Source organism: Brachyhypopomus gauderio, chromosome 13 (assembly GCF_052324685.1).
Source record: "Brachyhypopomus gauderio isolate BG-103 chromosome 13, BGAUD_0.2, whole genome shotgun sequence".
Classification (NCBI taxonomy): Eukaryota; Metazoa; Chordata; class Actinopteri; order Gymnotiformes; family Hypopomidae; genus Brachyhypopomus; species Brachyhypopomus gauderio.
Window position 1 is genome coordinate 20633822 of NC_135223.1, and position 22979 is coordinate 20656800.

General features: G+C 43.1%; 1 protein-coding gene across 1 annotated transcript in view; it reads right to left on the minus strand.

Moving 5' to 3' along the window:
- stt3b (STT3 oligosaccharyltransferase complex catalytic subunit B) overlaps window positions 1-15394 on the minus strand; it is a 24431-nt gene extending 9037 nt beyond the window's left edge. The window contains exons 1-3 of the mRNA XM_076971647.1: window positions 14889-15394; window positions 3289-3397; window positions 1899-2186 (exon numbers count right to left, since the gene is read on the minus strand). Coding sequence (XP_076827762.1) covers window positions 1899-2186; window positions 3289-3397; window positions 14889-15145 — 654 coding nt within the window. The 5' untranslated portion in view covers window positions 15146-15394. The remainder of the gene's footprint in view (window positions 1-1898; window positions 2187-3288; window positions 3398-14888) is intronic.
- Between the last annotated feature and the right edge of the window lie 7585 nt (window positions 15395-22979).

Sequence of the window (22979 nt, forward strand, 5' to 3'; positions counted from 1 at the left end):
AATTGCGACTGATGGAAACTGTAATATATAGTCACAACACAGAAGTTAACGTTTGATCAGTCCGACGTCGTGCGCAACATTCAATATTCATGAACTGACAGAGCACTGCAGCGACAGGAATTTCTCTTTATCCGTACGACTCCTAAAGTGCCGTATAATTAGGCTGTTTATAAAAAGGTTTGTTTGCCCTTGATATAATGGACATATTAAAAGGATTGAATTCATTTCAACCATCAGTGATGAACTAATTGCAGAGGCCAAAATCATAATCATAATCACAATTAACTGTGCGGCGCTAACGCTACGACTGCATAACCCAGTACACGGAGAGCAGCAGTTATGCGGCTAAGCAGGCTGCACGTTCAAGATTCCCTTTCAGCGCTTCATTAAGCTCACGCCATAACACTCCTCTTCTTTGGGGCAGATTAATTCCATCAAAGCAGTAAAAAGTAAATAAATAAATAAAAAAACTGCACCTGTATTTAAGGGTGCTGATTTCCATATGAGCTGTGTGTGCTCATTAAGGTAAAAGCCCCGTGTACCTGGCATGAACCACGCAGAGCAGAATCATCCCAAACAAAAGACCAGACAATCCAGTAATCACCGCCATCATTAAGGATAATAGATTTATTTTAGGTTGCCTAGAAGAAATCATTTCCATCAAACTGTGCACCATAGAACAATTCAGCAAACAAAACATAAATCCCTGATGAATTCAGGGACCCACATATAAATCTCTTTGTTTGCCTGAATGTCCTCGACTTCTCCTGTGATGCCCTACGTGGCTGTAATCAGTGTGAAAATAATGACCAACAGCAGAGGATGAGGAGGAGGAGGAGGAGGAGGAGGACAGCTCGTTTCTCAGCAGTGGTTTCATTTCTCCAGCCCGGGACCCACAGCCAGGCCAGTGTGTTCTCTCACTACAGCTCCAGCAGGGAGCAGAAACGCCTCTGATGTCTGAGTGTATTCATCAGTTCATCTAGGGTGGCCAGAATAAAACACACACGAGGGTTTTGTTGCTATTCCGTGGAGACCACAGTTCTTAATCACCTTGGAAGGTCAAATATGCGTATGGCACAGATGGGTAGTGATCCAATAAATGAAGTTTAAGTTTCAATTGAGGACCAGGAGGTTTTAACGGTCCACACAGAAGAGGTTGTGGATGGTGGAGTGAGGAAGACAGAAGGAAGAAGGTGTGACGGAGCGGGTGAGGGTGGAGGGAGGGGGTGAGGGTGGAGGGCCGTGACGGAGGGGGTGAGGGTGGAGGGAGGGGGTGAGGGTGGAGGGCCGTGACGGAGGGGGTGAGGGTGGAGGGAGGGGGTGAGGGTGGAGGGCCGTGACGGAGGGGGTGAGGGTGGAGGGAGGGGGTGAGGGTGGAGGGAGGGGGTGAGGGTGGAGGGTGGAGGGAGGGGGTGGAGGGTGGAGGGAGGGGGTGAGGGGGGAGGGAGGGGGTGAGGGTGGAGGGCCGCCGTGATGGAGGGGGTGAGGGTGGAGGGAGGGGGTGAGTGTGGAGGGCCGCCGTGACGGAGGGGGTGAGTGTGGAGGGCCGCCGTGATGGAGGGGGTGAGGGTGGAGGGAGGGGGTGAGGGTGGAGGGCCGTGACGGAGGGGGTGAGGGTGGAGGGCCGTGACGGAGGGGGTGAGGGTGGAGGGCCGTGACGGAGGGGGTGAGGGTGGAGGGAGGGGGTGAGGGTGGAGGGCCGTGACGGAGGGGGTGAGGGTGGAGGGCCGTGACGGAGGGGGTGAGGGTGGAGGGCCGTGACGGAGGGGGTGAGGGTGGAGGGCCGTGACGGAGGGGGTGAGGGTGGAGGGCCATGACGGAGGGGGTGAGGGTGGAGGGCCGTGACGGAGGGGGGTGAGGGTGGAGGGGGTGAGGGTGGTGCGCGTGCTCTCTCTCACCCAGAGGTAGTAGGTGAACTGCAGAGCAAAGATGGCGATGCCCTCGTTGTCGAAGGAGCCGGCCACGGAGCGGGAGATGTAGCCGGGCACGATGGCGATGAAGCAGGCGGCCAGCAGCCCCGCGCTCTGGTTCCACAGCTCCCTCGTCAGCAGGAAGGTGGAGATGGACGTCAGGCCGCTGAAGACGGGAGCCAGGAACACGCACACGTCACGGATGTGTACAGTCACGTGGAGCAGGTTCAGCAGATAGTGGATGAGGCCCGCCGTCACCATCAGCCCAGGATACACCTGGAGACGGAGAAGAAGGGGAGAGGTCTCAGTATTACAACATCAAACCAACTGGACACTTTAAAATAAAAAATTACCTTTAGACATAATTTCTAGACCTCATCATCAAAAACTAGCAACTAGCAAACTAACATTATTAACTCAAGCGCCAGTCTTCATTTATTTAGAAAATAATTATAGTGTATTTTATAGCGGTGCTTTAATATTTAAAATGTAATTAGAAGCTTGCAGATTTATGGAAGACAAACTAGCAACAAGCTTTTTATAGCTTAGCATATAATCAGTGAAAGATTTGTTAATTAGACGAAGAGTCTATTCCGTGGTTTACCGGCATCATCAGTATCTTTGTACGTAAAGATTTTCTGACTACATTAATTTAACGCATGATCAGTAGCGAGCTTGAAGTTACACATCAGAACCACAAAGACCCACAGACCCGCTGCAAAACGAAGCTAATGAGGTCTTAAACCACACATACAGACAGGTCTAAACCTAATGAAGAAGAGCCAAACCGTTTGCTTAGCCATGCTACGCTAATTCCATGTTCTGCTTGCAAGGACTGTAGCAGGAAGGGGGGGGGGGGGGGGGGGGGTGCCGCCGGGGGAGGTGGGAAGTGTAGTCATAATGAAGGAGGCACTCATATGCCTTCTGGAGACAGCCTTTTGACCAATAGTGCGTCTGATCATTTCTCTTGTTCAAGGTGGCCTTGGAGTGTGGGGCTGTGTGCAGAGTGGACTACAGCAAGCAGCCATGTGTCAAAGCACCTGATGGCTGTCAGGACACACACAGGTGTATTCAACTAAATGAATTATATGTACACACAAGCATGAACAGGAACGCCAAATGGAGGAGAGAGAGAGAGAGAGAGAGAGAGAGAGAGAGAGAGAGAGAGAGAGAGAGAGAGAGAGAGAGAGAGAGAGAGAGAGAGAGAGAGAGAGAGAGAGAGAGAGAGAGAGAGAGAGAGAGAGAAGAAAGACAAAGAGAGTGAGTGTGTGTGCATGCGCAAGTGTGCACGCGTGTGTCAAAGGGTGACGGAGAGAAAGAGTGTAAAGCAGGTGAAGCCGAGAGTGTAAGGGCATCGTGAGAATATGAGCGTGCTCACCGTGCCTCCCACGATCCTGCCGAGTGGGTACCACGCCCTCTCATCGAACCAGTTGAGGAATTCATAAAATCCATTAGTGCTGAGATGATGGGTTGATCTATAGTTGAACCTGCAGATGTGGAGACAGAAAAGTTTAGTTTTTTGGAAGAGCAGGAAAAAAAGAGGGGGGGGAAAAAGAAAGAAAGAAAGAAAGATGTCACCGCTGGTAAGTCTGGCTCTAGGAATAAAACTATTCACAAGCTCTGCTATTCGTTCAGCATTTGTACGAGTCTCTGCTCATGTTCGCTGGGAACAATACACAGAAAGGAGCTCTCGGTGAGTGACAGAACCTTTGCAACTTCTACAATTGGGAGACAATCAGTAGAACAAATAAACCGCTCTCCTTTGCTAACTTCTCTCTCACAGTGTTCATGTCGGGTTGACTTGGAGCTGGTCCATACAGACCCACAAAAGCACGCTTTCAAAAGGTCCAAACCGAAGGAGGCTTTGAAGAGAATTACAATGAGTGATTATGTAGCCTGGCCTCCAAACGTGACAAAGGCGGGCAGCACCGTGAGCATACATCAGCACACCGGTTCTGACTGGCCCGTGTCGTTTGACGTCTGAAGGTGAAACCAAGCGTGAACGGAGAAGCGCAGACGTGGCTGTCGAGAGGAAACCGCTGCGGCGTCTTGACGAGGACCACGTACGCTTGAGCCCGATTTAAACCTTCGACGGGACGGCTATTTAGGCGAACTCGGAAATATGGGCTACATGTCTGACTTTGCACAAAATCCAGCAACTGCACAACTTCCTGCGGTTCTCAGACATGACAGCTGAAACTTCACACCTCTCAGCAGAGACGAAGGCCTTTCTCAAGTGGTCTTTCTTTCCCTTCACAGCTCTGGAGTCTCCACCAGATACACACATCAACTAATCTCACCACCTTCCGTTCCGCAGAAGTACGAATCGTGTAGAACTGCACTGTTGTGGAAATGAGTAGAGTGGCTTCTAATTGGCATCGACACACTAGCACCCACATCAGTCACATCTCCTCCAAACACCCATCTCACACACATCTGACTCACACACGCTACCTGCATTATCCGACAATCGGATATTGGAGATGATGCGTTTAGTCAGTCATTTTCATGGTGTCTAGATTTGGTAATCAAAGTCACTAGTGTGACAGCACCAGTGACAAAGGGGGATATCTCTCATTCGTAGCATATGGTGATTTGACAGAGCAAAAGAAAATAAAGAGAAAACACAAGTAGTGGATCAGAGGCGGTGAAAATCACAAAACAAGAACAGAACACAAACAGAAAACAAACAGCAAACAGAGTTCCATTGTGTTCCGTCCTGCCAAAACCAAACCCAGTGACCAAACCCAGAACAACACTGGAACCATTTTTTTTGTTGTTGCTTAAGTGCAGAAGGACTGTCAGGGGGCGCCCAAGAACAGCGCCCTCTCCTGGGCACGGCCTGTAGGAGCCACAGGGCAGCAGTCACCTACCTCAACTCCTCGGGAGAGAGCGCACGCCATAAAAACACCCATGCTCCGCTTAACTGCCCATCCAATATTGCTACATGAAGTCAAGAGGAAGGTAGTGATTGCCAGTAAACTTAAGATAACGTAGGCCTACTATTGACAAAAACATGCCCAAAACGCATGCACTGATGAATGTAGGCTACAGTCACCGACATGAGGAATTGCCTTAGACTGCCACAGGACAGGTAAGTATCTTAAATTCTCAATTTGAGTGATAGGAATTTGGTGTAAGCACAGCTAAAGAACTGCATTACTAAGAACCACAGGGCTGGTGAAAGCACGCTCATCTTCATCAAGAAGCGATGAAGGAGAGGTCCAGGTCACAGCTGATCACTGCTAGACTGGCTGATATCCTGGACCTGGGAGGCTCTCAGGACAGTTCACAGCACACGGCGAGGGTGAAGTCCAACGACTCTGAGCTTGAGAGGACGCCTGGACATTCGTCATTCGGGAAGTGCGCTGTAATAGCCGCTATGGCGGAAAGGAAAAATTAATCTGATGGCTGATTGAATGGCCCCCGCACTCCCCACCCCACTCAATCTCTTTGTTTCTTCTTGTAGAGCAACCTTGTGTTTCAGTTAGCAGATATTAGACTTATTAATCTTTATGTAAACCTGTGCTCTGAAAGAAAAGCAGCATGCTTTTTTTTACTCTACCATTTTCCTTTACACGAGCCCCTGTGGGCATGTTTATATGAGAACACAGCATAAGCGAGCCCAGATGAGGCCTCTGGAGATGTCCGCATCTGCACTGGCTTTACTTCCACGTCACACTGCTCTAGGACTGCACTCGTTGTTTTGAAGATAAAACTCGGTTATGGTCAGAGATGTTTTCAGCACCATCACATGAACACCCTGCTAATAGTTATAGAGCTGATCATATTTTTGCCATTTCACATGAACCCAGGTGTTCAAATGTTCAGCAAACGAAGGAGATAGACAGGGAGAGGAGGAGAGAGAGACAGGGGAGTATAAAGTTAAACAAAATATCTGGTGAGATATTTTCATTTCATATGGTTGCAGGAGGCACAGATTGAACATCTAAATGTAAGTGAATATTAAGATGTACTGAAGAAGAGGTCAAACATGATGCAGCTCGTGCAGTAAACAAAGAAAAATGCAAGACCAGAGCCGTTTATATTCATTTCAAAATAAAAGATCAGATACACATCTTCCATGACAGAGAGGTGTCTTAGTTGTTGTCATGGTAACTGAGTGAGTGAGGAACACTCTCCATGTCTGGCTAGACTTAGCAGGCAGTCATGCCTCAGATTAATGACCAGCCAATCAGATAACACAATCCTGCTAGCAGTCAGAGCTCCAAGAGTGTGAGCAAGATGATGGCTGGAACCAAGAAGATTCAGCCTGCTTACACACACACACACACACACACACACACACACAAGATATCTGACTGACACAACTGGCTTATATTTAGTTTGTAGAGTCTGTGCTTAAAACCGTGCATCTCTCTCCTCATGCGAGTGGTGAGCGGGAACTCTCACCTTTAGGGATTAAACCCTTGGCCAGCCGTTCTGCTCGGCGTTTCCTCCCTGCACCTCTGGACTACGCCCTCTCTTTCATAAAACTCAATTTCACGCTATGTGCTTATACATGGAGGCCTCTCAAAAGGTGCCACCCAGCAGTATTAAGCCAGAGAACCACTGATTAATATGCAGTGCAGGAAGGATGGAGGTACAGTCAGCTGCTTACGTTTAAGACCTCTGAGGCCCAGGTCTGCTGAGGTGAGCGCGAGAACGTATGTAAAATGGGAACAGGCTAGTGTCCTAATACTGCCTACGTAGTTCAGATATCACATGAGCGAATGACGGTAAGCGGTCAGTAACCTGGTTAAGTACTAGTGGGGACCCGAATCGACGGTCCAGCTGCAGACCGAGCAACATAGCAGAGGGCAAAATGCTCAGGAGTGGGTCCAAGCTGTAAGGAACGCACAGCAGGAAATGAGAGCAAGAACACCAGGGTGTGCGTTAAAGCTGACAGTGCCTCGTTCTCTCTAACGATGCTACAGAGCAGAATGGAGAGAGGGAATATTATTAATAACCACACAGACATACTTAATGTTTTAACTTACAATAAGATATATAAGCGCTGCAGGTGATGCCAGTTGATCGACGCGTAAGCCATGAGCTCCTGAACTGGTCTGCCAAGGTCTTAATAAATGAACCCAATGCATTCTCCTCAGGGTTGCTCTTCACAAGATCACCACTCCTGACTGCTGAAATGGCACCAACTCCTAACATTCACGAGAAAAGACTAAAGAAATCGTTATTTCTCAAGCGTTTCTCAGGGAGCCAACGCTCTCATGCAGAGACACTCCATCATGCTTAAACAATATTCAAGTGTTATTGTAAGAGGTGTTATTGATCTCTAGTCTCTGTACAGCAGTGTCACTACATTCACATTCACACATGCAACGTTTTAGACCACATGTTGTTATCTTTAAAAACCTGTTCAGGTAGCTAGATAGCCACAAGAAAATGTCACTATATTACACATCTACATTAATATCAGAGGGTTCATGATAATCTCAACTATAATCTGCTTTAAAAATGGCCATGTTATAATGTTAACGTTTGTTATCTTTGTACAGTAGCTTTACAAGGAAGCCTGCATATTAGTGTCATAGCTCAGATATCTATTCTATAGTCTATTGGTTGATTTATTTCCCTTTACACTTTGGCCTAAAACAATTTTAAGAACTGTTGAAGAGGTCTTTGAACAAACTTGGTGCAAGAATAAGCCTGGTTTTTCCATGCTTTATACCATAGCATAGCCACCATACACCTGTGACACTACAAATTAAGAAAATGCTCTTCACCATTAAAAAGTTGGGATAGTATTTTAATGTGGCATTACTGTGTGGAATATTTGCAGCATTAAACCAAAAACAAGACCACATAAGCAGGTGAACAACTCAGTAAAATGAGGTCAGCTGGATTAATAATATATTGGAATTTCCTGAATTGAACTGATTCAATAAACATGGGGGCTCTAAGCACTAGGCACACTGGACAAACAAACGATGCAAATGAGACGTGTCTCCCGATGGTCACAGCCACGGTGTTTTGATGCGTCTAGTTGAGAAGTGCCAATGCACTGTGGTGCAGTCTGTTTTGAATTCATTATGAATACACACTATCCATTTCAGTGCTTTGTTAATGGCCCACAAACAGTACAATCATGGTTTAATCATTAAGCTGTGTAAAATATAAAAATGTTTTATGCAGTAATTATTATACTTGGCTATGAATACAGAAAGGGACTGTCTGTCAGCCGCTTTGTCTAGTTAGACTTTGTTTTGTTTAAAAGGTTTGCAACATGGGACCAAATCATGAGTAATTGCAATGCATTAAAAAGTGACAACATTTAAATATGACCTGAATTATTAATATTCTAGTAAGAAAGACCTAGCGAGTGCCACCTCTACTAGGAACAGAACAAATCCCCTTCCCTGCACTGATGTACGCATCCGTGTGTGTGTGTGTGTGTGGGCGCGCATGCATACAGGATTCAACCTCACACCCCCCACCCCTCTTTTTTGCCATCAATCTACACTCCAGGGTATAGATATAATCCAACATAAAAGATGTGATTAACCTTGAGAAACAATCTAGAAGGTTTTCCAGACAAGGAGAAGGAGCCTGTCCCTAGGCAAGTGAACACCAAAGCACTGTTCCTGGAATACCTGACGCCTCGTAGCTGGCACACGAGACACGCTGTGCTTTGAATGCTGAGCAGTGGCACAAAGTGAAGGCATCATAATTAAACCTTTTTTTTGGTACAGTGACTTACTGTGTAGCAAACAGGGACTGCACGAGCTACTCTAGCGTACCTGGGGTGGAGAATATTGCCCTTATATTGCTCATATTTCAGCAAAGCTTTTTTTGTAGACAGACTACAAGATCGTTAAATAAGAAGAAGAGTTTTAGATTTTAGATTTCATGGTCATGGATATATTGAGATGCATGAAAGACTGAGACCATCAGGCACACTGAACCTGCCTCTCCAGTCGGTCCTGTTAGATGGGCTGCACAGCCCAAGGCATTATGGGCCGTTGAACCCACCTCTCATTCTGCTAAGGTGAGTTTTACAAGAGACAGCAGCAAGCAAAAAAAAATAGACTTCACAGAACCTTTCTAGGTTAAATATTTAAAAAAATGTGATTTTGAAATATTCTGACCAATCTCTCAACAGGCACCTATTATTTTTTTTTAATTATAATAACTTACCATAAGGTCAATACCGCTGCACTGTTCCAGTTCCCATAGCAGAACAAAGTTAAAAAACAGCACATAGCCTTTAGGAACACCTGGTACAGGTGAACTGGCAGCTGGCTTAGAGCTGTAAGCTGTATGTGTGCTGCTTGGTGGATACCAAGGACTAGCTTAAAGAAAACACGAGGATAGACGAATGGTCTGATTTTCAATGGAGGCATTTAAGAAACGCATTACATCAGGTCAGATGAAATAAAACGAGGAGTTAGAAGAGAAATGAGCTTGAGCACTGAGCACCAGGGCCTGTTATGAACCGGGCCACGGCCAGCTCCTCACACCATCCGCACACGGGGAACCTGCAGCCAAGCCAACACCACCATGTCCACCTCAGAGTTTACCAAAGGGACACTGCTGCTGTGAAGAGGTAGATACAACTTCTCCAATTGCTGCAGTTTCACAAATGAGCAGAGGGCAGATAAACAGAAGGTGAGTGAACAGCAGCTGGCCAGTGGCCACAAGAGTGCACCTCTCTTCCTACACATCCTTCAGTGTAGAGGGGGGATGTGTTAGACAATGCCCAACATCATGGGGGAAAACATTTACTGACACACCAATTCTAAACACTACATTTTAATACGAACAATTCATAATTAATGGGTAGTTTATTGTCAGGAAAAATAATCAAAATGAGCATTCCTAGAAACAGATGTTCAAAACTCTGAAAAAGCACACGGACTACCAATAAAAAAAGCCCTGTGGCTACAAAGACAGCTTAATATTTACATCCATCAAGTGTGAGTCAATTAGACAAAATGTATCCTGCCCTCATCTGGCTCAATCTAGTATCACAACTTCAACTGGCATGAAAGAACTGAACATGCACAGATGCATGTGCGAAGGGCCACAGATGCATGTGCGAAGGGCCCGGGGGGCACACGTCGGAGCTTCAGACCTTCTTCGGCTTAGCAGGTGATTTGACAAGCCTGTGTATCCAGTCCAAATGTACTGCGGTTTTATGGACTAGAGTGTGAACTAGGAGACTGGCATACAATTATGGACAAAGGTTCAGCTGAAGCAAAGCTCTCCACTGGAGACTTCATATGGACGTTTTTTAATGTTAGTGCTTTTCAAAAGTTTTGAAAGAAACTACTCACATTTAACTTCACACACACTAGGTGTGCCTATATAAAAATTTTAAATTATTTACTTAATGTACTAATGTTCTGACAATGTTACCAAACCCATTGGTGAAAGCTTAAACATAACTGGCTTCCCTATCTCTCTCTGAACAACAGAGATACGACCGTGTATGTAGACTTCTGGAACAATGTGTATTGTCAGGATCAAATGGGCTGTGAAGGATACTCTGCAATGACCTCAAAGCAAAGAAATACATGACTGACTAAACTGGCAAAGAGAGACAGTACAGGCAGAGAAGGCAGTTCCTGCACTGCTGCTGTAGCCCCCGAGCTATCAAGACCGCAGCAAACGGACACAACAACTGTCCTTATGTCAACCTGTCATGGGCTCCGGCTATCCCTTCAAATTCAAGAGCAAAGGTAGTCAATTAACTCTCAATACACAGTCAACAGCAAATAAATAAGGTCGACCCCACACAAGGATCATCATTTTAAGGGAAGTGTTAGGAAATGACCTGCCTTACAGGCCCTGGTTCATGATGCTCATGGCCTTTTTAAATATGGCTGCACCGTGTTGAGGGTAAAGCATTGGGTGGTTCCAAATGTCATGCCCTTTCAAAAGCGTTTACATTTTCATGGCTGTTTAACAGCTTTTATGATTGTTTAACAGCACAAACCTCTTGGCTTTTGCTTTTTGTATTATTATATTTAACAGTCCGTCTGACAGACATAATCCCAAGATATGAAAACTGGGACTTAGAGCACCAGTGAAGATCTGACGTGTGGACATTCAGGCACCCCTGGAATATCTGCAGTAGGGAACCACAAAGATTCCTGCTGGGAGACTCACATAAATAGCAAATTAAAAACTGAGGCATATAACAAGATATATCAAGTAAGAGTGCCAAAACTCTGAATAACAAACAAAATTTTTTTTTTTCTTCCCACAACATTTACTTGCAGGGAAGTTTGAATTTGAGGCAATTGGAAAAAGGTGGAGATGGTTCGTGGCCACAGAGGGAGGAGAACAGAGGGAGGAGGAACCAGCTCCACACTCACACGGCACAGAGCCGCAAGAGCTCAGAGCCAGAGCCTCAGAAAGCCATTTGTGCTTTCTAATCAATGAAGCCCCAGGATAAAACGTGGCCAAAGCATTCCAATAAGGCATAGCTATAATCTCACACACACACACACACACACACACACACACACACACACACACACACACACACACACACACACACACACACACACACGACCTTTGATGTTTTGGAATCATAGCATGCATTCAAGGCACAATAATTCCATTTCAAACTGATTGAATCAAGCACAACTAAATAATTTTGTTTGCCTCCCTCTGCGGTGCTCATTACAAAGACTCCACATCACAGTGCACCCAAAGCTGGTACTTACACGTTAAATACAGTCCGTTTAAAAAGCTCACCCAGCTGAGAGACACAAGCGTGCACACTTGCACCCGCACACATGCACAGCTGTCATGTTGGTGTCCAAATGCCGGATGACGCTACAAAAAAAAACTACTAAATTATGCAAGCTAATATGCCAATTTGAAAAACTTCCACCGATGGCATCAAAAAGAACGTGCAGTGGCAGGTGGCCTTAATTTAGAACTCCATTTGCCATTTTAATTACATACCACACTAACAGTTTCAATTTTTATTACATTCAAATATCTTTTTTTTTTTTTTGCTTGGAAGTTGTTCTACCATTTTCATGTTAAATAGGTTTATTACACTTGAAGCATACACAAAAAAACCCCCAAATATTTAAAAAGATAAAAAACAAGCAAATCTATGGCTTTGAGAACGTGAATTTAAAGGTTTATTCGGCATTATTCAGAATATGGTTAACACAATGACAAACCAGCTTGATTTAGAACCAATCACTGGACCCAGGCAGAATAACCCAACCCGTTTGAGGACTCCAAGACATGTCAATAGCACCATTTGTTTTGTTTCTCTTAAAGGGTTATAACAGTTGTTTGAATGACCCACATTCTGTCTGCATGACACAAGTGCAGTGGCCTTTCCGTCTCCATGAAAAGCACCATTGTTACTTGCAGTTAAAATCATCAGTAAACAAACTACACAACTGGAATGTGGTTTCAAGAACCAATAAGTGTGAAAGTAAATCGTCAGGCGTGTTACGTTCACTTTTCATGGTTATAGTAGCTACTCCTGTCTGTAACTAGACCCACATCTCAATCATCATTATCATCATCATCATCATCCCTACTTAATTTTTCATATATAATGTCCCACTTAAAGGAAGCACCTGAGGGGCTTGCTAGTCACAAAGAAAAAACTACACCTATGATACATTTCAATCTAATTTGGTGAACCTTCTAAAAGTCAGAGCACAGCATTTGATTCTGCATCTGCCACTAGCCAGCTAAAGCTAATTTAACAGTTTTAAACAGCATTTTATCTAGTGCACGTGACACTAGATATTAGTATCAAACATTTTGGTGTCATTTTATACCACCTAATGCCCTATAATCAAATTAAACGCGTGCATCTCGTGTGAGCTAATATCCATTATATTGTTCCAAGAACAAGCAAGATCATATGAGGGACTGCATTCCTGTTGCTTAGTGATGAACCCTGGCACAGTTCAGTTATAATAAAAGACTCCAGAAAACATTTCAGCAAATAATGCTGCGTGGTAGCTTCACAAAAGCCACACTGGAGGCAAATGATTAACTAAATGTAGAATCATCTCAATTAAAATAGACACAAAAAGCCAGATCACTCATGCCATTACCAGTTACACTGCAGGCTTTTATAAGACTTATCTGTAAACATGATCAGAGTAGTCGATTATGCAAATAACTGTTGCACTAATGTAAAAGTTGCACTCTTTTAACAGGTTATTCTATCAGTGGGATGCAAATTATTCACACCAAAATGCACGCACTGGAGAAACAGACAGAGTAATGAGCATTAGTTCCAACGGCTAAGATAATAAAGACTGCCAGAATAACAGGAACAACTCTGTCCAAAAACACAAACAAAAGAAACAAACAAAAACTCAACATTCAATCCACTGGTTTCCTACAAGGCTGCCTCAAATGTTCACCGTTTTTCTTTTAGAGAAGCATGCAGGTTTTAGCAGACACATTGAAATGATTCATTTGTCTCACTGCCGCTTCCTGTCTATGGACATAAATACTCACATTAACAGTTACTCTTCCTATTTGACCTGAGAGTGTTTAAGGGTAAATAAGTGAGATGTCATCTCTTTCAGACAGCGTTTGTGTTCATCAAAAGACATGAAACAGAATCTGCAATAGCTCCTGAACACCTATTTATTATCAAAATAATCTAATCCAAAAATTGCATTTAAATGCAATTAGTTAAATTTTGAGAAAAAGCTACTTTTTGCTGATATTCTGATGCTAAGAGGATACAAAAATGACTAGGCTAATGTGTCACCTGAAGAGTTGATCTTCTCAGATTAAAGCGTTTTTGTATCAGCTCTTACAAATGACAGACCCACTGAGCAAATCAAATGTCGTGCTGCCTCCGTGCATGTACCACGCTTTCGTAAAAGGAAGAAGCATCCAGCACCTGCCACTACTCCAACAAGGAGAACAGATTAAAAACCTTCTGAGAATTTTGTGAAATTGGGAATGATGCAATTATTCATGAGTCATTGTGATTTTTTTCCTGGTGTTTAGCAGGAATACAAGTAGTTGTGAATGGCCCTTAATGTCTTTAATAATTACATGAGATTATATATGAAAACAAACAATTATTGGTGATTATAAAATTACAAAACAATTATTGGTGATGCAATCTCCTTTTTCCTAAGACAATTCTTTTGCATTTACCAGTCCTTTATACTTCTTGCCCATTCTGAAGTTGACCTGCATCACCACATGATCTCTTAGGTTAGCACCTGCATTTGTTTTCTCTCTTGAAGTTGACTTGTTTGATATTAGTGATAAACTCCTGCGGCTTCTCTTCATAAAGAATTTCTTGCTCTGCAAATTTAATTTTTGCAATTGCAATCTAGCCATTTGCACAAACATGTAACATTATAAGCAAAACACAATTACATACAATTCCTTTCACTTGTGTTTACTAATTCCACAAACAGACTAAATTCATATCACACAAAATTTGCAAACTGCTCATTTCCCTTTTCATAACTCTATTTCATCTTTATACACAGCACAGCAACAAAAGTTCTTAAAGGTAATTATTAAAATCCATAATAATACAGTATGAAAAACCATCTTAGACACCGAGACACCAAGGTATGCAGTGCACTTAAGAACAAGGAGGAAAATCTGGTTCCTTGGGTTTAGTTTTACCTGCCAGACACTGTACTGAAACAAAACTGTGTTAACGCCCTTGATATGTTGAACATAACACTAACTCTTGGGTGACACTGTACTATAGGGGACAGCCTAGACCTGCACACCTCGCTTTAAGACACCATTAGGCAATATCCGGATTATCAGAAAGACCATTTCACCAAAAAACAGTGAAGTGCACAGATGAACAGATTTAAATGTTAGAACATTATCATATCATGTATTGTGTTCCCACATCACATGAGACTAAAGCCCAGCCGCTGCACCAGGGTGGGGGTCCCGCTACGAGGCTGCAGGCTGGACGCCCTATGTGGGCACGTATTGTTCCGAGACCAGCGGGTCAGGTCTACTCACCAAGGGTCAAACTCGTGGATGATGCTCTCGAAGCGAATAACCGCGAACAGCCTGGAGCTGAAGCCGGCGAGCCACGCCAGGAAGAGGATGGTGAACGACAGGAGCGACTGCCATCCCGCCGGCTGCGTCAACCCGCCGGAGAGGCCTCCGCCGGCGCACGCAGCCGCGGCGTTGCGTGGACCGTTACCCGAGAGGGAGCCCCCGGCGTTCGGACTGGCTCTGTGCTTGCACTCGGAGGCGGTGTGGTGCTCCGCCATGTTCTGCGTGAGCCGCGCTGGAATCGGTCAGGAAGAGCTTCCCACGGCCAAAAAATAAAACCGTTCCGGCCACAGCTCTTTAACCACGTCCGTGTCTTTCTTTTCACGGTAAACCGCTATTCCAGCACATACGCACGGAAAAATAAAGTTGTTTATCAACGGTTGTTTATTTGAAGTGGATTCTACGTGTGAGCGACATGCTAGCCGGCTCGTGTCACTCGGCACGCGAGGGCCACTAGTTCCTCCAGAAAGGGCTGGGCGGGATGACACGGCGCATCGAGGAAGAGCCTTCAGCCAATCACAGCGATACACGTACGACCGTGAGTGTCGCGCCGCCTGCTTAACACGAACCAATCCCCTGCGAGCGCAAGCTAGACGGACAGCAGGATTGGCCAATGGGATCTGGACGCACACGCAGAACGCTTGTCGAACAAAATCCGTCAGACGCGTGGAGAAAAATGGGCCAATGCGAAGTCGCGGTTTCTCTCGCCGCCGCTTAATGTGACCAATCAGAAGAACGGACGTCGCTGCGCGGCGGAGCTGTGAGCCAATGAAGTAAATGAATTCACTTAGGTTGAGAGGAAAAACGTGAGTGATAGCTAAGTTTGGTATAGATGCGACCTGAGCAAATCTGGTTACTAGAAAAGGATACAAGTAGCGCAGATTTGAATCGATCTGGGTTAGAGTTAGTGCTTATTCATTAATGTGGAGTCAATCCATATAGGGAAATGTTAGATTAGGATAATCTAATGAATGTATGAGTTGAAAATGCTTGCAAGGAGAGGCCTCCTGGTATCTAACAACTTGCCTGAAGGTTGTTGTGTGATCAAGTTAATGACCTTAATAAATATAAGCCGATGCTACGTCTAATCTAATTCTGGGAACAACTGCTGGGTCCGCCATGCTGGGCCCCAGTTTTGTCCATTATGTAACTTTAAGATGATTCCTGCATTCTGAGTCTATTATGCATAACAGAACTCTTGCATCCTGTTTGGGTGTAGACAGTCCATTGCGATTTGAAAGAAGTAGTACTTGTATATGCAGGTAAAGCAATCCAAAGCTGTTTAAAGCTGTGTAGAAACCACTCCACGCTTAATAACAGAACCTCCTCCCTGTGGTATCCAGCTGTTTTGTTTCAAGGCCCATGTCATCCACTTTTTTCTTTCCTTTAAAAAATTATACATTCACATATGCTGTGTCCACGGTCACAACTCACTGAACAGCGTAAGAAGTGTGAGACAAGCAGGTGCAGGCAGAGGAATTGGAATTGTTACTCCTTTCAAATGAGCTGTATATTGTATATTCTTCTCAGCCTTCCACAGAACATGTCAGGGTGAGACATAAAAACATCCCAAAACAGAAGACTCATGGTGAGTTTGATCATGAATCAATTCACATAGTTTCCCCTACTAAGTGTGAGATTAATCAAGACCGGTACCCAAAACGTGTTTCGTTAGTTTTACACTGGAGCTGTTATGCACGTTTTAAGTAAAACTTAAGAGAAGCTAGGCAGTACCTCACCAAACAGGTTCATGCAAAGCACTACTCATGTAATCACATGTGAAGTTTGACATCTAGTGGTAAGAGGGATGAATGAAACAAGTAGGATATAAAAAATACGACCGACTGGATACATAATAATAATAATAATAATAATAATCTTTATTTATATAGCACATTTCATACATACATGCAACTCAAAGTGCTTGACATTGAATTCATAACAGCCAGGACGTCCAACCCCTGGTTTATAATGGTAAATTACATTCAGTATATATATATATATATATATATATATATATATATATATATATATATATATATATATATATATATATATATATATATATATATATATAGAGAGAGAGAGAGAGAGAGAGAGAGAGAGAGAGAGAGAGAGAGCTGGGAACACAGAAGGATGCCAAGGTCTCCCAGAATGCTGTGTGCCTCTCCATATACTTTATTCCGTTGAAATTTTCAAAGTTGTACTTAGCTAATTTGTGTGAGTTTGTGTAGTATTCCCATGCCTTTTCCCTTTTAGTTAATTAGAAATGTGTTTAACATCTTTGTGATGTGTGTACTTTTTAATTGCCTTTCCCACAGTTGCTGCTATTAACAGTTTTCACTTTGAATCTCTTTTCCTCCTCACAAAAATGTCACTTTAAACTGCTGAGGAAGTCAATTTCAGGACACAGGGCGCAACAAATGATCCCATTTAAATAGTCGTGAAGGGCTGAGTAATGAAAAAATGGAAAACTATTTTTCAGATAAGCAATTTGAAAGCCTCTGTGGTGTTACATCAACAATTCATGATAATGATGCTTCAGAAAAACAAAGTGCTTTGAAATGTAGAGAGGGAATGCGGAACACTGATGAATTAGTTAAGTATTCACACAGGCTTTCTCTACATATGGCTATTGTACATTATGGCTACTATTCATTCTTGGTTAGTGTTATTTATTTATGTTTCACTCCAAAATACACATAGAATATAGATCCAGTCCTTATGTTCATGGATTAACCAGCTCACAGAGAAAATGCAATATGGGAATTTTCTTCATTCTCTCTGATGCATGTCTAAAGCCCTAAATACAGTTGAGGCATTTATTTTATTATTCATCCATTGATTTATTTAGGTAAATATTTAATTGTCATGTAGAACATATTTTCTTCAGATTTGAGAACACATGAATCACTGCAGTAAGTATATATAGATTGGCTTTTTCTGGTGCATGGGTTAGTGCAAACTAAAATCAGTGATAAAGTTCTGCTAATATTGTTTCTGCATGTTTTATAACCCTGTACTAACCCACAATGGAAAACATCCTCCTTTCCTCCAACCACAGCACGTCGGAACATCAGGCCCAACATAAATGACTGTTGTGAAAAGCACTTAAATTAACAGTCTGTACTACAGATTATGGCCTTGCGTCGAACAGTATCGAACACGTATCTCAAAGACGTTTCAGATATGTTCGTCAGTTTTGAGGAAGGATTTTTGCTCCCGTCCGTTCAGATTTCTGTGTAGTGTACAGTTACTGCCCTCTGCTGGTCAATTAGGTTACATACACCAAATCGGGAAGAAGTGTGAATCTGCTTTCGATGGATAGCAGTTGTGTATTAGCAAACGCCCTTTAACTCATCTACGTTGGCTGAACGATTAATGGTGGAAAATACATTTTTAGCAGAAAAATAAAAATGGACGAGATCATCAATACATAAATACTAAATCAACGAGGCAATTGTCAGAAATTGCCTCAAGCCACATATCGTTGGAAGAATCTCTAACAAAACAAACATAAATTTATTTGTACAATTTATCTGTGTCCTTTGGTAGCCTACCTGTGCTGCAATCTCCCTCAGCAGCCGCAACTGCAACCTGTAGCTACCTAGTTGTCAAAGCGAAAATGTGAAACAGACCGTTACTATTTATTTTAGGCCGGACTTTTTATTTGCTGGTGGAAAGTTAAGCACAACCTATTTTAACGACGCGAAAATGTGATGTCAGGTCAATTAGAAACGTTTCCGAGGACTAAACGCTAAGAGCCAGTTATTGACTTCATGTTCGGTACTGCAGAGCTAAACTGGGCTTAGAAACCAATGTGAAGCATGAAGTCAAAGCACACACTGAGAGAGAGTCTGTTTGCAGAGTCACCTATAGGCGATGCATCTTTCTCTTTGTGCAATGTACTGCGCATCTTAATCTGTTGTGTGTGGGAGTTAGTGCAAGTACCACAGTCCAGAACCTTCTGATCAACCCGCCAGATCAGGAGCTGGGAGGATATGTGAGAAAGTCTCAGCTGTTTTTCTGCACTGCTGACAACAATGCACATGTAGCCAAATCTAGAATGACAGTGATCACCACAACACAACATCAGCAGCTAGTCAGCCATGTTCACTCCGACCAATACCCTCCACTCGTTTGTGTCCTTTCTCCCATCTTACACATTTTAAGACTTATCCCTTAGGATTCTCCAATATAAGAAGTCAATATAAGTGTGCCAGATTGTTGCCCAGATTTTTAGTGGACACTAATTATTGGCTTATCCCAATAAGCCTGGTTGGGCCACCAGTTCTACTTAAACGTTTAAGTATTGATTCTTTGTACTTGTTATTATGAGGTGCCGATTTGTATCTCAAGCAGCTTTTTCTTCATCAAACGTCATTCTGGTTTCTTCTGCTATGTCCTCTAGAGACTGGGTCCATTACAGAGACCATCAACCCAAGCCTGTGTGCATCATGCTTCAAAGGAAGTCACAGAAATATGTGATATTCTGACCATCACACCTATAAGAGTGTGTTGTAGGTCCCATTCCAGAACCGTGGGCATTGATATCAAATGTCTCCACCTTCTCTTCATGCAGCACTTCTGAGGAGGCTGTCCACGTGGTTTTGGAGTGTGTCCGTGAGAATCCTGTGCCTGTTCAGACATAAAGGAGCATTTATGAGGTCAAACACTGATGGTGGATGAAAGTCAGGCAGTTTGCTGTAGTCAGTGATGCAACAGCGACATCCGTGAGTTTGCGTAGTCTACCACTCTGTGGCTGAGAGGTTGTTGAACCTTACATTTCACAGTAAGAGCACTTACAGTTGACCAGGGCAGATTTCGAGCTGCAAAAAATGTAGTTTTTCCCTTGCGCCAAAAGTGGTATCCTTCGACAGTGCCATGTTTAATGTGCCTGAGCTCTTCAGAACAATCCGTTCTACTGACATTGTTTGTCTATGGAGATTTGATGTATTTACACACCTGATAGTAGTAGGTTTAGTTGAACTTCATGAACTCAATAATACGGAGGTGTGTCTACATAAGTTTGGGTTTGTAGTGTAATTTGAACAGGGCTACATTCTTTTTTCAGAGAGGAGGAAACTGCACGACTGGTTATTTGGTGCATATTACACATATGTCATGGGTTTCATTCCCAGTGAGTTGATGCACTGTTTGATATATACTGAGAAATATATTACTTGACATATGTCAGCCACTTGACATAAGAGTGTTGGTCAAATTCTAAAAATGTAAAGATTCATGGCTTATTCAGTTTACATGTTGAGACATAATTTTTTTTTATTCACACTATTCTTATTGAAATCTTTGTTATTATTCATTTTGAAACTGGGAGACCAATCGTAAGTGCAGATGATTTCTGTTTCTGTCCATAAGTGTCCATCATAAGCTGCTTAAGCAGCCTGAGCTGTCCTCCACTGGCAGGTCTACATGTGAATCAGCCCCAACTGGCAGGTCTACATGTGAATCAACCCCAGCTGGCAGGTCTACATGTGAAGCAGCCCAAGCTGGCAGGTCTACATGTGAAGCGCCCCCAGCTGGCAGGTCTACACTTGAAGTGGCCATAGCGGGCAGGTCTACACGTGAAGCAGCCCAAGCTGGTAGGTCTACATGTGAAGCAGCCCAAGCTGGCAGGTCTACATGTGAAGCAGTCCCAGTGTTTGTGCTGGAGGAGGAGGCTGGACAGGAGGCTGGCTGAGCTGTTTGGCTGGGTGAAGGGGGGGTCATCCTCACCTACCCTTTGTTCATTTTTATTTCACTGCACGTAAGTTCTGGAATTTCCTGCTCTTTAAAGGTTCAAGTTCCAAATGCTTGTAAAGGAAATTCTGCAGTGTAATGCCTAGTTGTTATTTTTGTTTGATTTGTAAAGTTTTAAATAAGGTCTTGGTGTAGAAATGTAATTCCCCTTTAAGCACAAGAGTTGGCATTAAGTGTAATATTGGAGTTGAATGCAAAAGGATATCTTTAGTTGAGGACCTATCCTATCAAATCTCCAGTTACTAGTTGAGCAGTTGAGGAGTTAACTGCTTAACCCAACTACAAAAATATTATTCAGGAAAATTACAGATATGTAAAGTGTTTAGTCATGAGAACTTTGTGTTGTTGACTAGCTGGGTATCTCAGCAGCATTTATGTTCTTGATGTTGCATGATATCATCACTGTCCTGTTGCTAAGGAGAGGGGCCAGTGATAACGCTGCCCTGTCCCCATCCGCACAGCTAACGGGCAGCGATATGAACCATGTAGACACGTTTAAATGTGCATGTGTGGTGAAAGAGAAGGAGAAGACCTACTTCAGACATTATCAGTGTTGTATCCTCAAAACTATATTAGTGTTATTACTGCTTTACATAATGTTATGTTATTTTTGGACTGATTTATTTATTATTTGAAAAGTGTCTTGAGTGTGTTAATTAAATCAACTCTTTACTATTCACCATGTACATAATTCATTCAGGTTGGATTTACTCCTTGAAATCTTATAATATAATTTAATTTGCTGTTTCTTTTTTCTATAGGGTCATTACTCAGTGTCCAATGCAACAGGAATTCTGGAAATTGGCACAAAAATGTTAATGTAATTCCATTTGGCAAAAGGCAGGGAGCAACTTGTGACTAGGATATGTTAATTACCTTGTGGCATTATGAGCTGCAGTTAGTTCATGCTATTTCATATCTTATTATGACCTATATGCCAGGCTGTGTGTTATTGGACTCCCACAGAAATCTTGTGGCTTGAAATGCCTCCCTGGTCCCATTATTGTGTTGATGATGATGAAAATGATGATGATGGTGAGGGCGATGTTATTGTTACTGGGTTCCTTTTGCTCAGAGGCATAACGGATAGAGTGGCATGTACACAGCCAGAATAGAGGTTGGAATGGAGTGGATTATGAGAACATCGCAGTGTACTGAACACAGATTGGAATGAATGAACCTCAGAAAATGAATGGGTAATGAACAGAAGGAATGAGCATGTATTACATTTCAAAAATAAAAGGATGTGCATTAGATTTATAAGGGATAGCTGTTCATATTATTGGAATGCTGTTTATTTTAGCAGTCATTTAAAAGATTGGATCTGAATTGAGCAAGGATGAATTTAAAACTTGCAAGCATATTTTAAAAAGAACTATTGCTGTCAGATGTGTCACAAACCTACTTTGCTTTGATGCTTTGATGTTTGGAAACACAAACTCCAAGTGTCTGAATAGCTCATTGTGTGAGGCTTATCTGAACACGTCCTTGGAAGACCTGGTAGTTTATGTATAGGGAGCTGTTCCTTTCATGGTGAATGCCACAGCAGGCAGTGCAGTTCTTGGTGCTTTTGATCCACTGGAGGAAATTATGGAAGTGTGTGAGAGACTATGAGTAGGCTATGACCATGTCCTTCAGTATATATATATATATATATATATATATATATATATATATATATATATATATATATATATATATATATATATATACGCACGCACGCACACACGTGTATATATATATATATAACAAAATGGTTCCAGACCCTCCCTCACCATTCGTGAGGCAAGGCCACACAGTTCCCATGGAATCGTGGTTGAAGCTGCGGAACGTGATGTCCAGCAGGGGGCAGCGTTGCACGGAGTGAACCTGGCCAGCCAGTTCGGCCTCAGCCACGATGCTCTCCAGTTCTGGCGGCTCTGGCAGGCTGGAGGCACTCAGGGCTCGGAGGACACAGTGAACGAAGCTTTAACAATGTCCAAGTGTGTGTGCTGCACTGTGGTTGGAGAGCATAGGGTTGTGATATTGAGCAGTCAAATGGCTTTTATAATCCAGAGACTGACACACTGTGGAACAAGTATATATCAAGCCTATTTAAAAGGTTTTTCAAACATTGTCAAGAGGTTTTTTAAAGGTCTTGAAAGTCCTGGTTTCAATAAATAGCCTTGTGAAGGCAGTAAGATGACCATGTGTTGTGTTTTAAGTATTTTGTTAGCATGCCCTCTAGTGGCGGGAAGCAATTAAAAGTTTACTTAAATCCTTCGAAGGTACTTTGCTGAAGAAGTCCAAAAA